This window comes from Scomber japonicus, chromosome 17, assembly GCF_027409825.1.
Source record: "Scomber japonicus isolate fScoJap1 chromosome 17, fScoJap1.pri, whole genome shotgun sequence".
NCBI classification, from domain to species: domain Eukaryota; kingdom Metazoa; phylum Chordata; class Actinopteri; order Scombriformes; family Scombridae; genus Scomber; species Scomber japonicus.
Window position 1 is genome coordinate 22,522,906 of NC_070594.1, and position 24,265 is coordinate 22,547,170.

General features: G+C 41.1%; 1 protein-coding gene across 1 annotated transcript; it reads left to right on the top strand.

Annotated features, from left to right (window-relative positions):
• Positions 1 to 1,081: 1,081 nt before the first annotated feature.
• Positions 1,082 to 22,362, top strand: gpr176 (G protein-coupled receptor 176). The gene is made up of 3 exons (XM_053337201.1): positions 1,082 to 1,310; positions 18,436 to 18,688; positions 21,126 to 22,362. Exons 1-3 carry the CDS (start codon positions 1,082 to 1,084, stop codon positions 22,360 to 22,362), a joined length of 1,719 nt encoding a protein of 572 aa, XP_053193176.1.
• Positions 22,363 to 24,265: the final 1,903 nt, after the last annotated feature.

Consider the following 24,265-nt stretch of genomic DNA (forward strand, 5'->3'; position numbering starts at 1 on the left):
ATGGATTATGTGTAATTAATTAAAACATAACTAAAAAATGCTGTTTTGTAGCTATCACTGAGGTATGTGCTCTCCTATTTTTGGTATTTTCAGCAAGCGAAAGAGGAATGTCACAAGTTCCTGCCAGAGAACAAACTGACCAAGACAACAGTGGCAGAGCTGTGAAGTCAGAGTTGTCTGCCTTTTTTTATTTCTGACAATTTCACCCCTTTCCTGACCTACATAATTATTTATAGTGTTGTTTAATATTTAGACTGATATTTCATATTACAACATTTCATTATATTATAATAGATGTTTTCTTTTTGGGTGTTGATGGAAATCTATTACCATTTACCACCTTTTTTACTGAAGAGTGTGTAATTTGGCCACACTCCCCTTCCTCCACATTCATAAGATTCACTGGACTTTCTCGGTGCTATAAGAAGAGGAGGGGCTCTCCTCTCCAGTCTTGCACCTCACGCTGTGAAATATTCAGTTGCAGGCTCCCAACACCAGCCAGTCTACCAATAAACAGCCTCTGACAGTACGATTGGCAGCGGCCGCAAGAGTAAAAGCCTGTCAGCCACAATATTTTTCCTGGACAGCGGGAGGTGATGGTAGAGTGTTCTCAGTGCTGCAAGCTTCATTCCCGGAATGGACACCTCGCAGCCCGGTGTGGTTATAGGTGCGTTGGGTGTCAGAGAGCATCCCGCCTCACTGCGCACAGATTTCAGTGGCTCTGACTGATTTCTGCCATGCATCCGCATTGGAAGATTGTGGGACATGTTGCCTTGGCTTGTCATGTGCTTTGATGTATGATTATAACATCATGTTTTTGCCTAATTTATCAGACTTAACTGATAAAAGATCATCTCATTGCTGGCAGCTGCACGTTTTGACTACCTGTGTCCGTTCTCACTGACATGTTCTTTGCACACAAGCTGTGATCTGTACCTACATTTTTTTTCCTTTTTGCAAGACATCCTCATCATCTTCACCAGCAGCACAACAGTTCAGACATGCCTCTTCAATTCTGGCTGCGGACATCCCGCCAGCCTTCTTAAAAAAAAAAGCTGTCAGGATCGCGGGGTGAAGCGACATGGAGAGTGGCAGCCGGGCTGCGACGGTCGGGGACGGTGCAGCCAATATCTCAGCAGCGCACCTCTGGCTGGATCTCGTCAACGCGTCGAGTCCGCCTACCCGGTGGGACAGCAGCCCACCTGCAGAAGGGACTGGCCTGGAGGACCAGCAATGGCTCTTCCGAGAGCAAGCCTACCGGGACTTCACCACCACCATTCAGGTTTTCATCCTCATAGGTTCGCTGCTCGGTAAGTCAGTCCATATAGGCAGCTGAACATATTGTTCATTCTTGAATGGCAGGCCTATGACATACAGTCATGGATGCTATAGACAAAATACTCACACTATAATGCCTAAATTGAAAATTCTGCCTGTGATTTTTATGGGATTTATTTCTTAAAATATTTCCACTGGTTTCAGATGTTTTCCATCAGCTTCAAGGTTTAATTATCAATTATCATAGGGCACCTTTTTTCTTTAAAAGATCTGGTGCAATTTACACCAACAAACAGGCCCTTCACAAGTAATCTAATAAGTAATGTTTAAAAGTGTTTATGCTATAGAGACACAAGTAATACTGTGTCTTTTAATGGCAGCATAATGGTCCCAAATAATGCAAATGTAAAATATATATATGTGGTCACTGTCAATTGGATTTTGTGCATTTTAGATCATCTTGTCCATCTTACATGTAAAATACATACTTAAATAGTTATTTTACATCTCCAACTCCAAACTTTTAGGGCGCAAAAATATGAACATAGTCTTTATTTTCCCATCATTTTCCTGCTTTCTTTATTCAAACCATTGGTCAATGTAAACAATTTAACCCTACTACTACCCTACTACCCATTGGTTTTACTAAATATTGGGACAATGCAAATGTCATATTCTTTATTGTTGTTAAATTTCAAGCAACACCCCAATAACATCAATCTCAAAAGTCCAAGTTGTCTCCTCTCCAAACACTTTATATCCCAGTGTCATCAGTGTATCAGCTGGTCATCCCCCAAAAAGCTTCAGACCTTACTACACATAACAGTGTGGATGGCAAGTATTTTCATAGGATAGTGGTTAGCATGGTGTGCAATTTTTTTCATCTGGTTTTGACCACTTTAAGTTGTAACAGTGACTTTGATAATGCTTACATGGTTCAGACTAAACCCGGGTAGACTCACGTGCTTATTCTCCATACAGTACATTCAGAAAGTATTCAGACCTTTTATCACATTTTTTATGTTGCAGCCTAATGCTAAAATCATTTAAATGATTTTTTTCCCCTCATGAAGCTACACTCCTTATTCCATAATGACAAGGCAAAAATATAATTTTCTCTTGATCATCTTTGAGATGTTTCTACACCTGGACTTGATATGGAATGTACAAGGTCCCACAATGTATACAATGTATATCAGAGCAAAAACCAAGCTATAAGATGCCTGTAGAGCTCAGAGACAGGATTGTGTCAAGGCTACAAAAACATTTCTGCTGCATTGAAGGTTCCCAAGAGCACAGTGACCTCCATAATTCTTAAATGGAAGATCTCTGGAACAAACAGGACCCTTCCTTGAACTGGCCGCCCCGCCAAACTGAGCAATTTGGGGACAGGGGCCTTGGTAAGAGAGGAGAATGACCTGTTGGTCACTCTCGCTGAGTTCCAGAAAAGCCTTTCATCAGTGAAAGAAACAAGAAAGGCCCCTTGGAGTTTCCAAAAAAGCACCTATAGGACTCCCAGACTGTGAGAAACAAGGTTCTCTGGTCTGATGGAACCAAAATTGAACTGCTGTGCCTAAGTTATAAGTGTTAAATCTGGAGGAAACTAGGCACCACTCATCACCTGTCCAATGCCATTGTGCATGGGAGCATCATGCTGTGGGAGTGTTTTTCAGTGGCAGGGACTAGGGGACTGGTCAAGGTTGATGTAAAGCTGAACAGAGCAAAAAGTACAGAGATATCCTTGATGAAAACCTGGTTCCAAGTGCTTAGGACCTAGTCTGAGCTAAAAGTTAATCTTTCAACAGGACGGTGACCCTACGCGCACAGCCAAGACAATGCCAGAGTGGCTTCAGGACAACTCTGTGAATGTCCTTGAGTGGCCCTACCAGAGTCCTAACTTGAACACTATCGAACGTCTCTGGAGAGACCTGAAAATGACTGTCCACCACAGTCTCCATCCAAACATGACAGAGCTTGAAAAGATTTGCTGAGAAGAGTGGCAGGAATCCCCAAATCCAAAGCTTGTCATGTCATACTCAGGAAGACTCAAGGCTGTAATCACTGTCAAGGGTACTTCAACTAAGTACTGAGTAAAGGGTCTGAATACTAATGTCATTGTGATATATTAAAGTTTTTCCTTTTTTAATATCAATCAATAAGATTTCCAAAATGCTGTTTTTGCTTTGTCATTATGGGATATTGAGTTTAGATTGGGGGGGGGGGGGGTACATTTAAATGACATAACATAACATAAGGAAAGTGAAGGGGTCTGAATACTTTCTGAATGCAAATTACTTTAACAATACATTAATGATACTGACCTCCATTTCCTTTTGTCATTTTTGAAATTATAGAGTTGAAGCAAGCAGTAGTCCTTTGTTAATTCCAAAAAGCCTTGTCCCTACATGGCAATGCACTATGGAGGAATATTTTAACTGAAGTTCGGGTGTCTGGGGAATCGGTGTATTGCACCATTCAAGGACAAAAATACATCAACAGGGCATGTGTCACACATTTGTAAAGTCTCTGAGACTAAAATATGCGCCAGACATCCTGTTTTTTAAACCCAGGCTAGTCAGTTTAGCGCTACACCAGTTCTTGGTACTTTTGTGTGGCTGTATTGTTATTTGGCTGTGTGTGTATGTTGCATTCACATATCACTTTGAAGATGAGATTTATTGGCTGAAACAAACAAACAATAAGATTTCATGGATATTTTCATAAACTGGATGCTCTGAAATGTTCTCTTTTTGAATCTGTGGACCTGTACATCATCATTTGTCATGAGGTCACTCTGGTTACTATTGTTTAGTGTCTTGTAGGCTCATATGGGCTCGACACCAGAAAGGCACAGGACACTTAAACTTAAGCAATCAATCAATCAATCAATCAATCAATCAATCAATCGTGGACTTTGCAAAACCTACAATGTGAATGTGGTGCCCTTTTCCATCATAATTTTAAGGTTGGCAACACCAACCTTAATTTGTATGGGCTATAGTGACAGGTTTTATCTAATGCATTTCACCATGAAACTGGCAAATATTAGCAGCAAAGACTTTTGCACATTTTATGTTTCGTTCAAGCTGAATCTGTGCTGGCTATGTGACAAGTATTTCCTCGGGTCCCAGTAGGAACACAGACTGTTGCTGCTGCTGCTGATGGAAGTCAGGAGGGAACCGAGTGAATTGATTGACCGCAACAGAGCATCAGTCTCCTACAGTCGTGGCTTTGACTTCCCCTCCATCATATTGGCACCCAGGAACATAGTCCTCCTGCATACACATATTCATGAATGTGTTATTTGTCACAAATATGGCTGTAACATTCTGTCTCCTCACAGCACACCCTCAGCCATGATTGGTAGTGCCGTTAGTTTAGCTGTTGGGACAAGTGTGAGCTCAATGAAAGACTGGGCTTTTTGCAGCTTTCTCAAAATGATGAAATACAGTGAAACTCACCCTAAAACTGGCAAAAATGGACCAGCTAACTTCTGATCTGACTCACTACCACCTCATACTATGCAGTGCTGTGAGGCAGAGGACAGAAAATCTACCACATGACCATGAATTTTGTGACGATGTGTCTCAAAATACCCTCTTTTCTTTTCATTGCTGTCGTCATGGCTTGTAAAAATAATCCTGGAACACACTCTGATTGGGCATGTCAATTATAATCAGAACTACTGCAAGTAAAAAGATTACACTTCTAATGAAATCATTTTCTGCCAAAAGTCATCTGAAAAAGGTGAACTTTGCATTTCTAATGACACAGAGCACATGGCTATCAATTAAGGAAAAGAAGGGCATTGTAAAGTTAAAAATAAGTAAAGTTGCTGCACCAATTTTAGGATAATCGCCCTTCAAAGAGCCATTTCAAAGGCTGATTGAAGACTCTCTCATTTCACCTATACACCAGATAAACCAGGTCCATTTTACATTAAAAAATCAAAGTGACATCTTGACCTGACTATGGAAATATAAATAACCTCTAGATAAAGATAATGAAGGATAAGAATGGTGATCATGCAGAGGGCTGTCTTTGAGGTTTAGGTTCTCAAAAACATGCGTCTTTCAATTTCAAACCACTTTTTACTTCATCAAAAAGGTTTTCTAATATGATAAAAGCAAGGACTCCCTGAGACCGATATTCACACAGCCCCTATAAATGCACTGGTCCAATGAATAAGGCCACGTCTCGTACTGATGTCTCCAGTTGTTTTTATTCGTATCTCTTATCCTCTCAAGACACCGTGAAAACTATAAAAATAACACAAAACACAACAAGTCAAAAAATATCTCTCTCTATCATCCACAGTCTCAAGTTTCTCTCAGTACACAGGCCCAAGCATGGCAATAAAAGGCACACTAAATGTTTTTATAAAGAATTCCCACAAATGCCACACAAATATGACAATTGAAACCACAAAACAAGGCAAAACAGTTACCGTGTGCGCCTCTTGAACCATGCAAATTACTTTCTGGCTGTATGTCTTCTTTGTAGCCACGTTGTCGTTCTCCGTTTACATCTCTTCTCACCCATAATGCAGCACACCTCCCCAAACACTGACCTATGACCTTAACTTTCAAAATAAAAGATGAAATCTGTCTCCGAGACAGTTACACTCCCACCAAATTACTATGATTTATAACAACATTTATAGAAACATGAATGAATAAATCTGGTAATTTTCAGAAATAAACAACAGGCATTTTATACCTCACATGTCAACACTGATATTTTAAACTCTCCTTACTGGTAGATTCTTTAAGATTTGTGACTTTACCACACATTTTAGTTACTTTCTACAAGTACAACTAATTTATGTATAGGTCGTTCAAGAATGGATGAACTGGTGAGTCTTTGTCCTTCTTTACTGAGCTTTCTGTTTCCCATTTGTACTGTGGCTTTGCGCACTAACCCATCTTCATCTTTGCAGACCTCTAGCACCCTCCCAATTCTCCACTGATGACGGGGCACCTCATCCTCTTTGAGAATGACAATATCTCCAATCTTCACATTACGTCTTGTAGAGTGCCAGCATTGCCTGAGGGTAATATTTGCTAGATACTCCTTCCTCCATCTGCTCCAGAATTGCTCTGTCAGGTACTGTACCCTGCGCCACCTTTTCCTGGCGTATACATCTTCCGCAACAAATTCTCCTGGAGGAGGAAGCGGCACAGAGCTTTTCATGGTCAGCAAGTGGTTTGGGGTAAGTGGCTCTAGACTTTTGGGATCATTGATGCTGTCAGTAGTGAGGGGGCGGCTGTTCACGATTGCCATCGCTTCATAGAAAAATGTTCTTAGAGAAGCATCATCTAATCTTCCAGCACTCTTGGAAAGGACACAGCTTAAAACACTCCTAACTGTCCTTATCTGCCGTTCCCAAACCCCTCCCATGTGACTGGCATCCGGTACGTTCATGATAAAGTCACAATGCTTTTCTGCCAGGTAAGATGTCAGCCTGTCTTTATCAACTTCTGTTAAAGCTTTCGTCAGCTCATTTTTTGCTCCCATGAAATTTGTCCCTTGGTCTGACCTGATTTGTCTTACAGCTCCACGAATAGCTATGAAACACCGCAGTGCATTTATGAACGCATCCGTTGTTAGGTCGTCCAATATCTCAATGTGGATTGCTCTTGAGGATAGACAGGTGAATATCAGTCCGTATCTCTTATTCTCTTTACGACCCTGCTTAGTCAGAAAGGGCCCAAAACAATCCATCCCACAGAAGGAGAATGGTGGAGAGGGATCAATACGGTTAGCAGGCAAATCTGCCATCTTTTGTGTTTCTGTTGGCCTGCGAGCTCTTCTGCATGTGACACATTGTTTGATGTAGTTTGCCACAATTTTGCTGCCACCGACTATCCAGTAACCATTTGCTCTGAGTTCATTGAGAGTCTGTCCTCTGCCTTGATGCTGACCTTTTTCATGACAGTAACCTAAGATCAGACGTGTGATCACCCCATTTTTTGGTAAGATTACAGGGTGTTTCAGGTCGTGAGGCAAGGAGGCCTTCTTTAATCGCCCACCCACTCTGAGAACACCATCTTGCAATACTGGGTCAAGCTGGAACAACTGATGGTTCTGTGACAGCTTACCACCACTCAACATATGTATTTCCTCTTTGAAGGCATCCTTTTGTGCTAATTTCACAAGAAGAAGACTGGCTGTCCTTCTGTCTTCTACAGTTATGGGATCTGCTGTTTTCGCTCTTTTTGCCAGTTTCTGGATATGAGCAACAACATTCAAAGCTGTATGCCATTTTGCGAAACGCTCAAATCTCTCTAGAAAATTGTCCTCTTCGACTGCTTTTGTCTGTAGTACTTGTGTCACTTTGATTTCTGGATCTCCCACCATAAGATGTGGAGTTGACTTTGGTGTGACAATCTCTCTTTCCCACAAGAATTTTGGTCCAGAGAACCACGTTGAACTCATCAATTCTGCCACCTTCAGCCCTCTAGAAGCGTGGTCTGCTGGGTTTTGGTCAGTTTCAATGTAGTACCACTGGGCTGGGTCTGTTGTTTCTCTGATTCTTTGGACTCGATTAGCCACGAAAACATGAAACCTGCGTGCTTCATTGTTAATGTAGGCTAAGACTACCTGTGAGTCTGTCCAAAAATATTCTTGGTCGATTTTGAGCTCCAGCTCCTCCTTTAACATACTGCCAACTGCTGAGGAGACCACTGCAGCTGTCAGCTCCAGCCTAGGTATGGTTACAACCCTGGTGGGTGCAACCCGTGCTTTACCTATCACTAAGGCGCAATGCACTTTGTCTTTTGTCACCACTCGGATGTATGAACACTGCCCGTATCCATGACTACTCGCATCCGAAAAGTGATGCAATTCCATCCTCTGTACTTTCCCTAGGTTTTCAGGGACAAAGCATCTTGGGATTTGGAGTTTCTGCAGATTCTCTAGATCGTTCAGCCAGTTCTCCCATTGAGGCTTTAATTCTGCAGGCAGTTGTTCGTCCCATCCAATGCCCTTTTGGCACATTTCCTGCAGGATTTTCTTACCCAGCAGGAGGAAAGGGGCCAGGAAGCCCAGCGGGTCGAACACTGAGGCGACTGTGGAGAGAATTCCCCGCCGTGTTGCTGGCTTCTCATCCAGGGAAACATTAAAGGAGAATGTATCACTGTTCACACTCCACTTCACTCCCAACACAGTGTGTACTGGGAGTTCTTCACGACTGAGATCCACATCCTGTACTCCACTAGCTCGTTCACTGTCAGGAATAGACTCCAAGACTTCTCTGTTGTTAGAGATAAACTTGTGTAAGTGTAGTCTGCCCTTTGCACACAACTTTTGCGCTTCTTTGACTAGTTTGATGGCTGTGTCCACAGAGTCTACGCTGATCAACCCGTCATCAACATAAAAATGTTTCCTGATGAAATTGGCTGCTGCAGGGTAATCTTTCTCCGCCTGGCTTGCAAGGTACTTCATACCATAATTCGCGCAGCCCGGAGAAGACGCCGCTCCAAACAGATGCACCCGCATGCGATACTCTTTTGGCTCTGTTTTTGAATCACCGCCTTCCCACCACAGGAATCGTAAGTAGTCTCTGTCCTCTGAACTTACATGAAACCTATGAAACATTTTTTCAACGTCACAGATGAGTGCAATTAAGTGTTTGCGGAACCTGCAGAGTACTCCTGTCAGTCCATTTGTGAGGTCGGGTCCGGCTAACAAGTGATCATTCAGAGCTGTGCCATCATACTTGGCGGAACAATCAAACACGACCCTGATTTTTTCTGGCTTTCTAGGGTGATATACTCCCTGGTGAGGAATATACCAGACAGATCCTGCTCTGGGTTGGTTCTCAGCTCTTTCTGCATCCCCGTCTTTAAAGACATTGTCCATGAACTTAACATAGTCATTCTTGAATCTGGGATGTTTCTCAAATTTTCTTTTCAGCTGCTTTAGCCGCACCAGAGCCAGATGCTTATTTTCTGGCAGTTGTGGGCGTGTCTTAAAAGGGAGAGGCATCTCCAAGTGTCCATCTGCATTCTGCTTTATTCTTTCATTCAGTAACTGCATAAACTGTATATCATCTTGTGATATACTCTTTTCCCCAGGGTTAGTATCTTTAAAGTCAGCTTCAAGGGCTCTGATGACATTGGCTGGTGTCAAAGGTGGAAGTTCTTTGACAGAGACACGATGGCACAGACCTGTCACTTCTGTTGACTTTGCGACCTGAGGTGAGTTGCCAACGATGCTCCAACCCAGGTCCGTTTTGATACCATATGGCTCATAGTCACCTCCTGTTATGACTTGTCTTGGGGCCAAGGCTCTGGGGCAGTCATAGCCTATGAGGAGTCCAACTTCACACTCCATCAGCTCTGGTATTTCCTGTGCTATTTGGTTCAAATGTCTCCACCTTTTGGCAGTTTCAGGGGTAGGGATGTGAGAATGTTCGAGTGGGATGAAATCTCTAGTATAGGCAGGTGGCAAGTTGACAAAAGTTTTTGAGGAAAATCCTCTAATTCTAAGACCACTGACTCTTTCACTCTGAACAATGGAATCTTTTCCCATCATAGTGGTAAGTTTCAACTTGACTGGCTCTGTACCCGCCCCCATCTTCTCAATTACCCCCTGGTCTACAAAGGTGTTGCTACTTTGTGTATCTAGTAGAGCATACACTAAAGTCTCTGTTTCAAGGGTGGTGGCTGAAGAAATCCAAACAGGCACTATCATGGAAGTGCTCCCACCTTCACCTTTATCAATGCAGCAGGAAAGGGAGGAGGTGTTTTCTTCCGCTTCTGTAGCATGAGAGGAAGATGCGTCTGCGGCAGCAGAACGGTCCTCATGAAGTGGTGTTGGATGAGGTTTCTTACACACGCCACAAGTAGCTTTATTCTTGCAGTCCTTTGAATTGTGTCCCCGCCTGAGACAACCAAAGCACAGATTATTTTCAAACACAAACCTTTTCTTTTCCTCAACAGGCTTACTGGAGAGCTTCTGACATTTGTGGACGGAGTGACTCTCTCCACAGCACAGGCATGTTACTGGGTTTGCAGATAATGCTGACATGCTCACTTTCTTTGATCCATTTGAATATTTTGAGCTGTTCTCTGCAACACTGTATGTTTTCATTACTGTCGTTGATTTATCAGTCTCATGTGCTTTCACATTTGTACTGAATGCATTCGCCTTTGTTCGTTTTACCTCTCTTTGTGACTTTTCTTCAGGTGACCTTAAGGCTTGCAAAGATGTCACAGGATTGCATGCTATATCTGCTTCATTTGCTATGAAATCAGAAAACGCCTTGAAGTTAGGGTATTCCTCTGTTTGTCGCAGCTGTTTTGTGACATGGCGATTCCAGCGGGAAGTCAACCAATCTGGGAGCTTCTGCAACATCTTTCGGTTTTCTTCACAGTCATTTAACACCTGAAGTCCTTTGATGTGAGGCATGGCATTGTTGCAGGATGTCAGAAAATCACTAAATTGTCTTAATTTAACTGACTCTCGTGAGCCAATCTTTGGCCAGTTGTTCAGTTTTTCTCTGTATGCACACTGGATTGCAAAGGGGTGGCCATACCGAGCATTCAAGGCTTCCCATGCTTGGTTGTAAGCTTCACTGTCCTTTCTGTAGAAGCTTCCTTCTACTACAGATCGTGCTTCACCACTGAGATATTTCTGCAGGTAGAACAATCTGTCTGCTGGGTCTATGCATCGACGTTCTATCAGTGCCTTGAAACTTGTTCTCCACTCTAAGAACTTCAGTGGGTCTCCACAGAAGACTGAGGGCTCAGGTGTAGGCAGTCTTGTAAGAACCATTGTGTCATGCAGAGCTTGTACTAATGATGCTTCTTTATTTGTACTGGTTGCTTGATCATTGTTATTCTCACACGTTTGTTCTTTTTTAATTTCTCTACGTGGTGCTGGAGGACTACATGATATTGGAGGACAACTGGCCTCATCACATGCTGCTTGGCTTTGGCTGTCACCCCCATTTGAGTCAGCATCAGAGTATGCCTTAAGTTTAGCCGCTATCACATCAAGATCTCTCTGATTTTCTAGTTTCTTAAGTTCTTGCTTTTGTGCAGCAATTGCTTCTTCCATCTTCATTTCAGCTCTTTTTGCAGCCAGCTGCGCAGCACACTCTGCTCTCTTGACTGTTAAGCTTTGACTTTCTGCTGAATGTGAAGAATGATTTGAGTGGTGACTGCGAACAGTAGATTTAGTTCTTGAAGACCCAAATACTGATTGGGCATAATCTCTGTCCAGCATCACATGAAGCCTTGCACTTTCTGCTTTGGCATCAAAGTCCTCTTGCCCTACTTCACTCATGCGTACCTTCATAAGTCCCATCAAATCTCCTGTTACTGCTGTGCAGGAATCCATCTTCCTTCTAATCTCAGTAGAAGGTGCTGATTGAGATCGTACATTTTCATATACATCTTTCACTTGTTTCTCTAGTCCTTCAACAGCATCCATCATGTCACTCAAATCTCCATCAGAGCACTCTTGTTTAAGATTGGTGCGTGCAGCTTTTACCTGCTCTTTCCATTTTTCATACATTGTGAAGAATTTACTCTCCTTCTGAGAGATCTCTTGTTGCTTCAACTCCAGCATTTTTGGGGTTAACTTTCTCTCGCGTGAAGATTTCCTGGGGTTGTCTGTCTGGAAGGTTGTGGAGGTAGGCTCAACCACTGTTAATTTCACTATCTCTATTTCAGCAAAGACATCACCTATAAGTGATTCTAATCTCTCTTTTTCAGCTTCCTCAGTTTGAGATTTTAACTGTATTCTCAAACTACTTAAGTCTTCTTGAAGAGACTCAATTTTTTCACTTAATTTGGCACTTGGTGATTTTTCCTCACTAACAGACATTTCACAGGTTTTTTGAAAAGGCACTGCATACCTCAATTTGCATGTGCAGATATAACCCTTTAGAACTATGTAGTTATCAGTACAATCAACTGCTATTTCTATTTACCCAATCTCGTTAAACTCAGTATTTAAACTCTCAGATAAACCATTAACAAAAAAAAAACATTAGGCTATTAAAACCTTCATAACAATTACACTGATAAATCAGGAACCGCAATTAGTCTATAAAGAAATGAAATTACTCTCTCAATAATTAACCTAGTGTTTTTAACAAGTTTCTTGTAACGGTTTTGTTTGTTTTATATAAGGAAATATGAGTTACTCTCTCTTTAAGAATCAGCAGTTTTGTCCGGTCCTTCCTTTCAAGGTATCCAAAGTTCCATAAGAACTTCAGGGTAGCACAGTCAAACCTGACGCCTTCTGTAGAGCATGCCCTCTTTGTGTTGACAGTGTGGGACGAGAAACACACACATTGCACGCTGCACCCGGTAGGGGATATTTGCGGAGCTGTAGTCCGCACAATTGTTGCCCTATGTTGGCGAAATCGCGGCACTCTCCACCCGGTGTCAGGATCGACTCTCCCACCGTCTTCCTTGGATTAGCACGCCTCTTCCTTAGCCTCTTGTCCGGTCATACACTGCCCCGGCGATGCTTCTCTCTCTCTTCTTCACGGACACGCGCGCTGCTCTTTACAGTAGACTCTTGGCCACACGGCGTACGTTTTCACTATAAATGCACTGGTCCAATGAATAAGGCCACGTCTCGTACTGATGTCTCCAGTTGTTTTTATTCGTATCTCTTATCCTCTCAAGACACCGTGAAAACTATAAAAATAACACAAAACACAACAAGTCAAAAAATATCTCTCTCTATCATCCACAGTCTCAAGTTTCTCTCAGTACACAGGCCCAAGCATGGCAATAAAAGGCACACTAAATGTTTTTATAAAGAATTCCCACAAATGCCACACAAATATGACAATTGAAACCACAAAACAAGGCAAAACAGTTACCGTGTGCGCCTCTTGAACCATGCAAATTACTTTCTGGCTGTATGTCTTCTTTGTAGCCACGTTGTCGTTCTCCGTTTACATCTCTTCTCACCCATAATGCAGCACACCTCCCCAAACACTGACCTATGACCTTAACTTTCAAAATAAAAGATGAAATCTGTCTCCGAGACAGTTACAGCCCCTATTATAGGACACACAAGAAATGTTGGCTCCATTATGTAGGCACTTATGCTGCCCTGGTGGTGGTGTGATTTAGTTTCTTTGTATCTTCAAAAAGCAATATGTATGAGAAATGAATGAATGAAATGAAAATACCCACAGCCGATTAAGATTAAGATTAAAATTAAGTCCCTTTTTGGAAGTCATGATTCACAAACTCAGTTCAGTTCATGTCCTTGTAATTTCCTTCCTTTGAAACAAAGAGATGCATGAGGTGAAGAGGCAATGTGACCTTAAACTACATGCTCACTTTAAAGGTCTCACTCTGCAGCAGCATTTAAGTGTAGCATTCATGTCAGTATTGCAAATAGTAGCAAAATGTTTTAAGTTGGAAATGCAGTTTAATTTGACACTGTGGTACTATATTTTTTTTAAACTTGTTCCTCATGCAAACTTAAAAATGTTTACACTGAATCAAATATTCAAACTCATGTTAGTTATCATGTTCTTAACTCATGCATTAAATATACACCTGGCCTGTTGACTAGCTACACAGCTTTAAAGAAAATGTGTTTCATGTCCTCCAGCTAATGTGTGTTAGCTGGAGGTGATTAGCTTAGCTTAGCATAAAGACATAAAACAGGGGGAAATAGCTAGCCTGGCTCAAATAAACCCTCACTTTTTCATATGTAATTTCCAGAGTAATATATTGTATTGTAGTCAGGCTAATATGGTTTTAATTATAGTGTTTGTTTAATCAGTACACACATAGAAAGTTGGTGGTTTTAAGGGGAGCCACTTAGTGTGAATATATTTCTTGAATTCTCTGGTCACAGTGAGGTTACTATTTGTGATACCATCAAACAGTCCTACTAATAAGCAGAAACATGAATAACTTCTCATGCTTTCGTTTCTCCCGATGGAGATCAGCATTTAATCGGATTAATGTACCACAGTGCACATGGCACCAGCTTGTTGCCAACAACTGTGATCAGTTCTGTGAGGACTTCACACTACAGTATAACTGTACATATACGGCTGTATGTTGGTTACCATTCATTCAAGTAAAGAGTCTCATTGACACTTAAGTAAATATAACACAACGGGGAAGGTACGTGTTAAGCATGTTAGTGATATTTCACAGTTTGAATTCTAACAGTTGCTATGTTTAGACACCTGGTTTTCTCACAGTGTTCTCTGAAAACAGAAGCTTATTATCAACACACCAGAAAATGACACACCTTACATTCATGTGTGTGAAGTAGACAATGGAAGCTACTTCTTCTTCTCCTTCTTCTTCTTTTTGAATTATTGGGGTTTTTCATGTTGCTACCTGTAGTTGGACTGCCATTTGTTAAGTGGAAAAAGCAATCATGTTTAGTGTTTGCTCTTTATCCCCATTGGCTGCTGTGAATATGGTTGCCAAGGTGTCCCTCAAGTGCCAGGCCAGTGTTTCATGAACAAAAGGATGAAGGGATTTTATAGACAATGCTAGCTCTGACTGTTAAAAAAAGAGTCCCAGTGTTTGTATGAAGACACTCACAATTGTATTATTTACAGTTATGTCTGTGTTATTGTCTCTATTGTCTTAAGATTTATCAAAATATGACATAATTCTGACCTAAGATACAATAACATGTCTCATAATACAAAAAATAATCTAAACTAATCTAAACTCTTGTGTTTAGAGCTGTGATCCTATACATTACTTGTATTGTAACCTCTGGGAGGGGTGACATCACACCATTGCAGCTGTACTATAGGTGGATACACGACTGCTGTTGTGTATTATATAAACTTTTCACACAGTTCTGCTCAGCTCTGTCTCTTTCTTCATCTTCTTTTAATTTTCCTGCTGCTTTTTTCCCTTCTCCTCCCCCTCTTCCTCTCCTCACAGGAAAAACAGCAGCAATGTTTGTTTTTTAAACCTTTTACTACAGTGAAACGGCAGTAGTTGTAGAGAGGTCAAACAAAATTAGGGATGAGATATGGGGATTGAAATGCACCAAAAGTCCCTTGCTAGACTCAAATGGGGCACATATTCTGTTCAGATGTTAAAACAACCTATGTTTACCCGACAAATAACTCTCAGTTATTAATGAACTATGATGTTTGTTGCTCAGAGGCAAATGCGGAGGAAGTGAGTTGTTGTTTTAGCACTGGAATACTTCAGGGGAGATGGGGTCAGAGTGGATGATTTTCCATCATGTGATTTTGACAGCAGTAATTTTAAACCTAGTTAATTGTATGCCTAAACCAACCAACTAAACCTTAACCATAAAGTTGGCAGGCCAGAAAACGATGATATGAATCATTTCTGTAATAATCATTTAAAACAGACTCTGGCAGACAATGTCAATGTCATGTTTTCTTGTTTTCCCCTTCCCTCTACTCTTCCTTTATCTTCTTCTCTCTACTTTAAAAAGGCAGTTAAGGTAATCCATTTCCTTAATCAATCATCTTTTATATAATTCTGAAAAAAATATGTATGAATGAGTATGAGTATGTATGTTTGTGCTAATTTCATTATCCAATCCGAGTCAGCTTCATGGAATGAAGAGGCTGAGTGTAGTTCATTAATTACTGCTTTGTTAGTGTTTCCCAGTAATTCTAGTCCTGTGTGTGTTACTAAAATCGACACACACAGTGAAAAGCTGGCAGCAAAGCACACCATGTTCCCTTAAACACAGCTTCTTCCAGCTCCATCTAAAAACCTCTCTGGCCGAATTTCAACAGCCTTTTCTACCAAAATTGATTGCTACATCTGACCTGGCTTTTATAGCACAGATCCTCTTGCAGGACTACTGCATTTATCTTTGCAAGGCAGTAATTCAATGTTTTTTCTTTGCACACCAATTGATGGCGATTGCATATTTTTCTCTCTCTGACCGCGGCCTGTTTTTCAACATTTACAGACATCACATAACCTCAGGAAAAATAAAACAGGTTTCCTCACCAGAGATCATCATGCTCTGTTCCTGACTATAAAAGCACCACTAACACTCTGGGTAATTACATTTTGAGAGGTTGGTATTACACGTATCCCTCTGCAACCTGACATCAGTGCTCCACAGGGAATGTAAAGTTCAGCTTTTTAAACCTAATTAACAATTACTGTTACATCGCTCCAAATTATGGGATCTTAACGTTAAAATGCCACAGTTTCTCTTCATGCACCTGATTGTATTAGGTTTAACTAACAAAAACATTTCTACCAAAAGGTATATATATTCAAAATGCTATTACAATATTACAATTATTCTTCAAATGATAACAACCCTATCTTGACAAAGCCACAAAGATGTATTTATTACTTTGGACTGGATCTATTGATGCACACTGTGTCCTACCATTAAGTCTTTTAGCATAATATAAATGTGATTTCAAGGAGACAAGTCTCATAGTCTTCAATTTTTACATATTTCCACAGAAAATAGATTTTTAAAGGAGGAAATCTGCTTAAAGTGATTGTCACCTAGATTCTGTGTTGCTGCCATTCCTGCTGCAAGAAGAGGTTCTGTTAATAGTCAATGTGGTTCTCTTTACAGGAAGTTCAGGAACTCTTCCAGTAATAAAAGATTGAGAGAAAAATGGGAGCAAAGTAAAAAAAAAAGCTGGCTATTATGTATCATAGTCCCCCTAAGCAATGAAAAAAAGACAAACTAAAGTATTTGTGCTGCAATTTGTGCTTTTCAAATATCCATTCATGGTGCCCAGAGGTAGCCTGGGTAAACCCATGCTCTCTTTCCAGTGACATTCCACTTCGCTGGAAAGCTAACCCTATGCTAACCCTACCTCAATTGTGGCAGGGTCTGGCGTTAGCCAGGCTAGCTCAGAGGATGAACCCCAATGAATTTGGTGATCCACAAACTTTGAATTAGTCAGTGGAATATGTTGGTTTACAAATCCAATAACATTGCCATCAGCCTCAGCTACATTGTGGCTATTGCTAATTAGCAAATGTTAGCATGCTAACATAAACATGGAAAATGTATGCCTGCTGAGTGTCATGTTAGCTTTGTCACTGTGATGTTAACATTTAGCTCAAATCATTGCTGTGCATAAGTACAGCTTCACAGAGTTGATAACATGCCTGGAGACTCTTGCACTCATTAGTCTGTGCATATGTTTTTTTCCCCCCTCAATTTATATTCTCTGCATGCAGTTTTCTTTCACAATGTCTGCCCTAGATAGAAGGCACTGACTAAGACATGGTGGATAAGTCACCTGTTCATTGTTCATTAGTGTTAGCGCACAGACCAATGGACAATTAGGAGTCTCCAGGTAACCTGACTATTAAACAAAGATGAGAGGGACATGGAGAAATCTAGGTGTATATAAATATTCAATACTTTAGATGTTTAAGGATATGTTAACAACCAAACATGATTGAAGAGGTTTCTTCAAACTTTGAAGGCTTTCTATGGTTGTGTTCAACTGAACTCTGACAACAGTGACAATAGAATTGTGAGGCACCAAATAATGGCAGCAGTAATTGTCCACTCACACAGTTGGTTCCATATGAGAAACTCTATACCAAATACCTAATTTAATTCCACATATTGACATCTATGCTGGCATTAACTCATCCTAATAAAACCTGAACATAAACTTATGACAAGTCATTCGGTTACAGGAAATTGAGGGAGCAACAAAGTCATTTTATAGTCACATATTCCATATATGCCCTGATCACGGATGTCTACGAATAAGCAGCACATATAAACGTTTAGTGCTCATTCAGTCTGCATACAACACTACTACTCTTCTGCCTGCTTTCAGAAATGTAACTCCCTCCACCTCAACAAAGTTCCGTTGTTTATTGATTTTGCACGTTTCTTTTTAATGACTGTTCATGCTCCTCAAATGTTGTGTGTGTCAGGCTCTACCAAAGGATTTGTGAGCTCAGGGACAGTCTGCACAATGCTCAATCAGATTGGTTTCGGAGCATGACATTAGCAGACACAAGCAAAAATGCATATTGTCGTAATAAATAGTTCAAATTTTGATATGGGTTTCCTGACTGAGGTATACTCAAACAAACACAAAGATGTGATTAATTGTTTTTTACTACCAGGGTTTGGATATCAGAGACTGTGTGTGATCTCATTCTGAAGCTCTTCACCTATCTCCCCCCACTCTCCCCACAGGAAATGCCACGGTGTTGTGGTGCACCTGCTGCACGAATGTTTTTAAATCTGTGACCAATCGCTTCATCAAGAACCTGGCATGCTCGGGGATCTGCGCCGGCCTGGTGTGCGTTCCCTTCGACGTGGCGCTCGGAGCCAGTCCTCGCTGCTGTTGGTGGCTCCATACTCTGCTGCTGTGCAAGGCCATCAAGTTCCTCCACAAACTCTTCTGTTCCGTCACTGTGCTCAGTTTCAGTGCCATTGCACTCGACAGGTCAGTTTGGAAAACATGCTTGAAATGATTTACATTTCAGTTTCGTGTGTATGTTGTGTAAAAAGAAAGAATGTGGTTTGCATTTGAAATCCACCTCTTACAAAACAGGAAAAATCTGTGGTGCTTTATTTTTTGAGCACACACAACACAGTTCTGCAGCCTGAACCACCGACTTTCAAATACATGTTTGAAAAAGGCTAGTGGGCACCTCCCACTCACTTGGCTGGATTTGGAAGTACCACTTGAGAGAAGTGGATGATTTAAGTAGATTGACTGATCAGTTCATCAATATATATTGCTTGGCCAAGTCAGCTGTATGAGTAATTCTCATCCTGAAAAATGGAGATTTGGAAGTACAAACATCAAGGCTGCACAAATAGAACGACATTAAACAAGGGTCTGGTAGACTGTTTTTGTTTTTGTTTTAAGTGAGAAAGTCTTTTCCAATCTCCATCTACACCCTGTGGTGTAGTTGAGAGGGTTTGGGGGATGGGGGGTTGCGATCAATGGAGCATGTGTATGACACGCTGAGTGGCCGTGTCCCAAGCCTCCCTGCGGTGCTAAAAGCTGCATCCAAAAGCAGCCTCAGATCCCTCTCACACACACACGCACACACACACACACACAGAGCCAGGTTTTTAGAAAGTCATGAGTCTTCTAGCACTACCTGACCCAGATGATAGAAATTAGCCGCCACCTAAACCCTTAAAAAAATACAAAATTTCACATTTTGGTTGTTATTTATGTTTTTAAAGCTTATATTTATACTGAGAGACATTTCCTATATTTAGTATGGCCAAATTGTATGTTATGTCAAAACAGATTAAATAAAGACGGAGTATTACAACTTTCATGAAGTTAGGATTTATAACAGGACTTTTTATTAGTTTTATCTATGTGTACCTAATACACTGGCAAATGAATACAGAGAGCTTATAATACATTTATACTTTGAATAAACCATGATAGCTTCCTACATTGGACTCAAGGGTCAAGATCCCCTGATCTTGGTGAGGGCATAGATGGAATTCCAGTGAACTAATCAAAGGGCTATGTCATCATAGCTTATATATATGGACTGTTTCAGTATTTAGAAATAAACCTACTTGTTGTAAACCAGTAAAATTATAGTTTAGAGGTAGCCCCCTCATTCTGGGTGTTTTAATTTGTGCTGCTGTTTCTTCAAAATAAACCACACACTTGATATTTCATTAGTGCACATCTAGTATTTAATATATCAAGTCAGTCAAAAAGATGATTGACTTCGTTACACTATTAAGCTTCATTCAGAAACCATAAAGGACTCCATCAAATACTCATAAGCTCACAGAGTACATTGTAACAAATTAACAGTGGGTTAATTTATTTTTCATGGAGATTGCAGTCAGATACTGCATTGTTCCGGTCTCGTCTCAGCCTTGGTTTCACTGCTACAAAGATTATATCGCCTCCATAGCAACTAATACAGTCAGAAAGCTATCAAACTGATGAATAATTTATTCCCTAGGAGGGCAAATGAGACGGTAGATATACAGGCAAGCTGAGACTGCAGCACACTTATAGATACACACTCCAGCATGTGCCGATGAAAAGACAATCCAGGGAAATAAAGTCTCTCTATGCAATTTGTTTTGCTTACAATGAAGGGGCAAAAAAAAAGAAAAGATGAGAGACAATCTACATATTATTATCTGTGATAGAGAGAGACAGATATAGCTTTGCTGTTGTGGGTTTATATTTAAAACACCCACATGTTTTGAACTTCTGCATAAGGCAACACATCACAGACAAAATGGTGCTAAAAAAATCCTGTCATCCAATTCCAGTAAAATTATGAGTGTTGAATATGCAACACCCCCCCCCCCCCTCTCTCTCTCTCTCTCTCTCTCTCTCTCTCTCTCTCTCTCTCTCTCTCTCTCTCTCTCTCTCTCTCTCTCTCTCTCTCTCTTTCTCTCTCTTTCTCTCTACAAGTAAGTTTACAGAGTTGAATATTCCCTTATTTGGTGAAGACAATAGTATTTAAGATAGGTTACCTCTATTATTGGGTTCTTATTAACATCTTCACATTAAAAATGGCAAACAAAACAAAATGATATATATAAGCCCCACTAACACACAGTCATTATGTTAAGAGGCAGAAGAATACATTTGGTCTTTATACATTTCACTGAAAAACCACCTCTTTCACTTTTGTAGCTGATACAATGGGATGCATTCATTTTGTCTTCCGAGCAAAATCATTTGATGCTCTTCTTCAGTGGATCATAGTTTCAGTTTTACTTGACTTAGTTGATTAACTTCATAGCTACATGTAATTATAGAAATGTTTTGTCAGAGCAAGATACATCAGCTAGTGTTACTGGTGTGAGTATATTATGCACTGCATTCTGGCAATATGATACTTTTATGCTAACAGAAGTGTCTGTTTTGACTCCAGGTACTACTCAGTGCTTTACCCCTTAGAGAGGAAGATCTCCGACGCAAGATCCAGAGATTTGGTCATCTACATCTGGGTCCACGCAGTGGTGGCGAGCCTCCCTGTGTTTGCTGTTACCAACGTGACGGATGTGTATGTCACTTCGTCTTGCTCACACGACCATGCTCAGTCTCTAGGCCACATGGTTTACGTGTTGATCTACAACATCACCACAGTGATCCTCCCCCTTGCTCTCGTCTTTCTTTTCATGCTGTTGATCCGCAGAGCGCTCAGTGCCAGCCAGAAGAAGAAGGTAATCATTGCAGCACTGCGAACTCCCCAGAACAGCATCTCCATCCCCTACGTCTCCCAGCGAGAGGCTGAGCTTCACGCCACCCTGCTGGCTGTGGTGCTGGCTTTCTCTGCCTGCAGTGCCCCCTATGGGGCCTTGGTGGTTTATCGTACCATTTTGGCAGACATGAAGGAGCTGCCCATCTCACTATATCTCACTGCCCTTTGGCTACCCAAGGTGTCTCTGCTCACCAACCCGCTTTTGTTTCTGACTGTTAACCGCTCAGCGCGCCACAGCTGGCTGGACCTGCTGGCCAGGATGCACAGACGTTACAGCCGCCGTAACGTGGTGAGCACCGGGGGTCTGGCATCTCTTGGGGGGGAGGGTGTGATAGGGGAGCCAGTGGGACTGGAAACAGCAGGTCGCTCTGGGAGCCAGCTGCTGGAGATGTTCAACATCGGCCAGCAGCAGATCTTTAGACCTTCTGAAGAAGAGGAGGAAGAGGAGGAAGTAGAGAATGAAATCCCTTCTCAAGGATCAGGAGGTTGCTCTGCAACCAAAGAGGACCACAAAAGTGGGTCGAGATTAGGGAGCTTTAGAGGGGAGGTTATCACCAAAAAAGACTCTCTGCAGGGGCCAGTTGGAGGGCTTGTCATCACCAAGGAGGGCCCTCCTTCAATAATAGCTCCCCGGGCCTCTCCGGTCCACACATGTGCTTACGCCTCTTCATCGCAGGTGGCACCAGCTACGCCTACAGAAGCTGAGGATGCCACACAATTTGGGTTTGGACCCTTTGAGCTGCCTCCTCAGTGGTTACCTGAGACCAGAAACAGCAAGAAGAGGTTGCTGCCTCCATTAGGCAACACACCTGAGGAGCTGATCCAGACCAAACTGCCCAGACCGCGTCCTGAACGACGAATAAGCAGAAACAACAAGGTCAGCATCATCCCTACTGTGGACCCATGAACTATTCCTGCTGGCCTCTGATCTACAAAATCGGACGCAGCTCATTACAGGGAGCACCACTGGGGTCGATGAGGCCTTGGCAGGGTATTGATATGTCAAGCTGCTTAATGAGATGCTCGGTTTCTTTGGTTAATTTAAACCTTTTCACCTTTTTGTTTTTGGAATTTTTCAGATGCAGTTGTAGCCACTGTAGAAGTGCCAAAGTGGCACAGCTTTTTTCTTGTTGGACAGAAATCAATTTGATATTAAATATTTATTATGCTGGGAGAAATATTTCTGCCCAATCCAATCATATGTTTAGCAACCTTTGCAATATCTACTTGATTAAGAAGGCAGATACCTTTTTTATTAGAGCTCAGCTGGGATTAGTAGTTAAATTAAACACACTGTACAAATCCAATAATCATCAGAGATGCACTGACACTGGATGATACGTTTCGATAGGAAATAATCAAGCGAGGGTGTTGAACCTCAAAAAAAAAAGAAAAGAAAGTGTTTTATGCTGTGATTTCACTCTGTAAATGAACACATCCCATTGTGAATTATTTCACAAGTTTTACTTCAATATTTGGAATGAACTCGTCCCTTGGTGGCCTTTTTCTCAAGTCCCACTTTTGGAATGTTCACATTTCTTCTAATGTGGTAGATGTTGTTGTCATTTGTACTTTTACTGTCAGTGAATTTGATAAGATGAAAATGCAGATGTACAGTATGCAAATACATGTTATAAAAATGTGAAATTTTCAGACTTCAGCTGTTTGTTAAGCTGTTTATTTGTGTATGATATGGAGAATCATTGAGAATATTAGAAACAAAAGAAAATCACCCAGGCTGGGGATCTCTTAGCAAGTCCCCTTTGATCAATTTTATTGATTCTCTTCAGGGTTTGAATCAATTCGTCATTCAAATGATTGTAAAATAACACAAATAAAAGCAGAGATAGGAGCACACATTTTATTTGATACACCATGAAAAGCTTTGTGAAATGTGGTTTTCAATTTCAAATTTCACTGACTCTTACGCTGTCGCTGCCGGCTCTGTCTTCTTTGTGATGCATAATGCAATAGCAGCAGCGTGGACCTGAAGCTTTGGCTGAGGTAAACAGAGTCGGGCCGCACTTCAAATATTTGTCAAGCCGTAACTCCCTTCGGTGCTACCTACAATCCCCTGCTATGTCCACAAAGAACCTGAATCCGTGCTGCATCCTGCCCTTGCTGTTATCTGACAATGTGCAGTCACACCTGACTGGAAACAATATTCATTGCTACTACTTAAAAGAGGGAAATAGATGAGTAATGTGTTTATTTTTTTAAATGCTTGCTTCATCGATGACTGTATGAGGACAGTTATTGGGGTATATAGTAGCTCTGTAAATCTACTGCTCTGAATGAATACAGAGTCCAAAAAGCGGTTGTTAATTGACATATACACTAAACCATCATTGATTTTTCTGGTCTGTGCTCATATTTCCCACCTGATTGGACTCTAAGCTTATTTATATACTCTATTATTTATATACTCCTGCACCCATTAAGAGCTTGACAACAGAGCTACAGTACAGTAAGATAGTAAAGAGAGCAGTCACAGATATGGACTGAATTAAAACAGAAAAAGCTTGGAAGACATTAAAACACTTAAATACTTCAAGTTTAAACAGCTTTTAGTTCAGAGTGGTTTGACATAATTAGTGTTAAGGAGTCTGTGGTTCATTGAATTATCATAAGCTGCAAGTGTTGATCAAAGTCATTACTGAGGTTCAAATTTCATTGATGACCTTTGAAAATCAATCTGACAATCTGTTTAGCAAATGTTCAGGAGCTTTCAATCACTTTACATGATCTTCATCAGCAGATGGAATTTGGCCGGTTGTGATGGAATTGTAAACGTTGCAAATTTGAAAGGA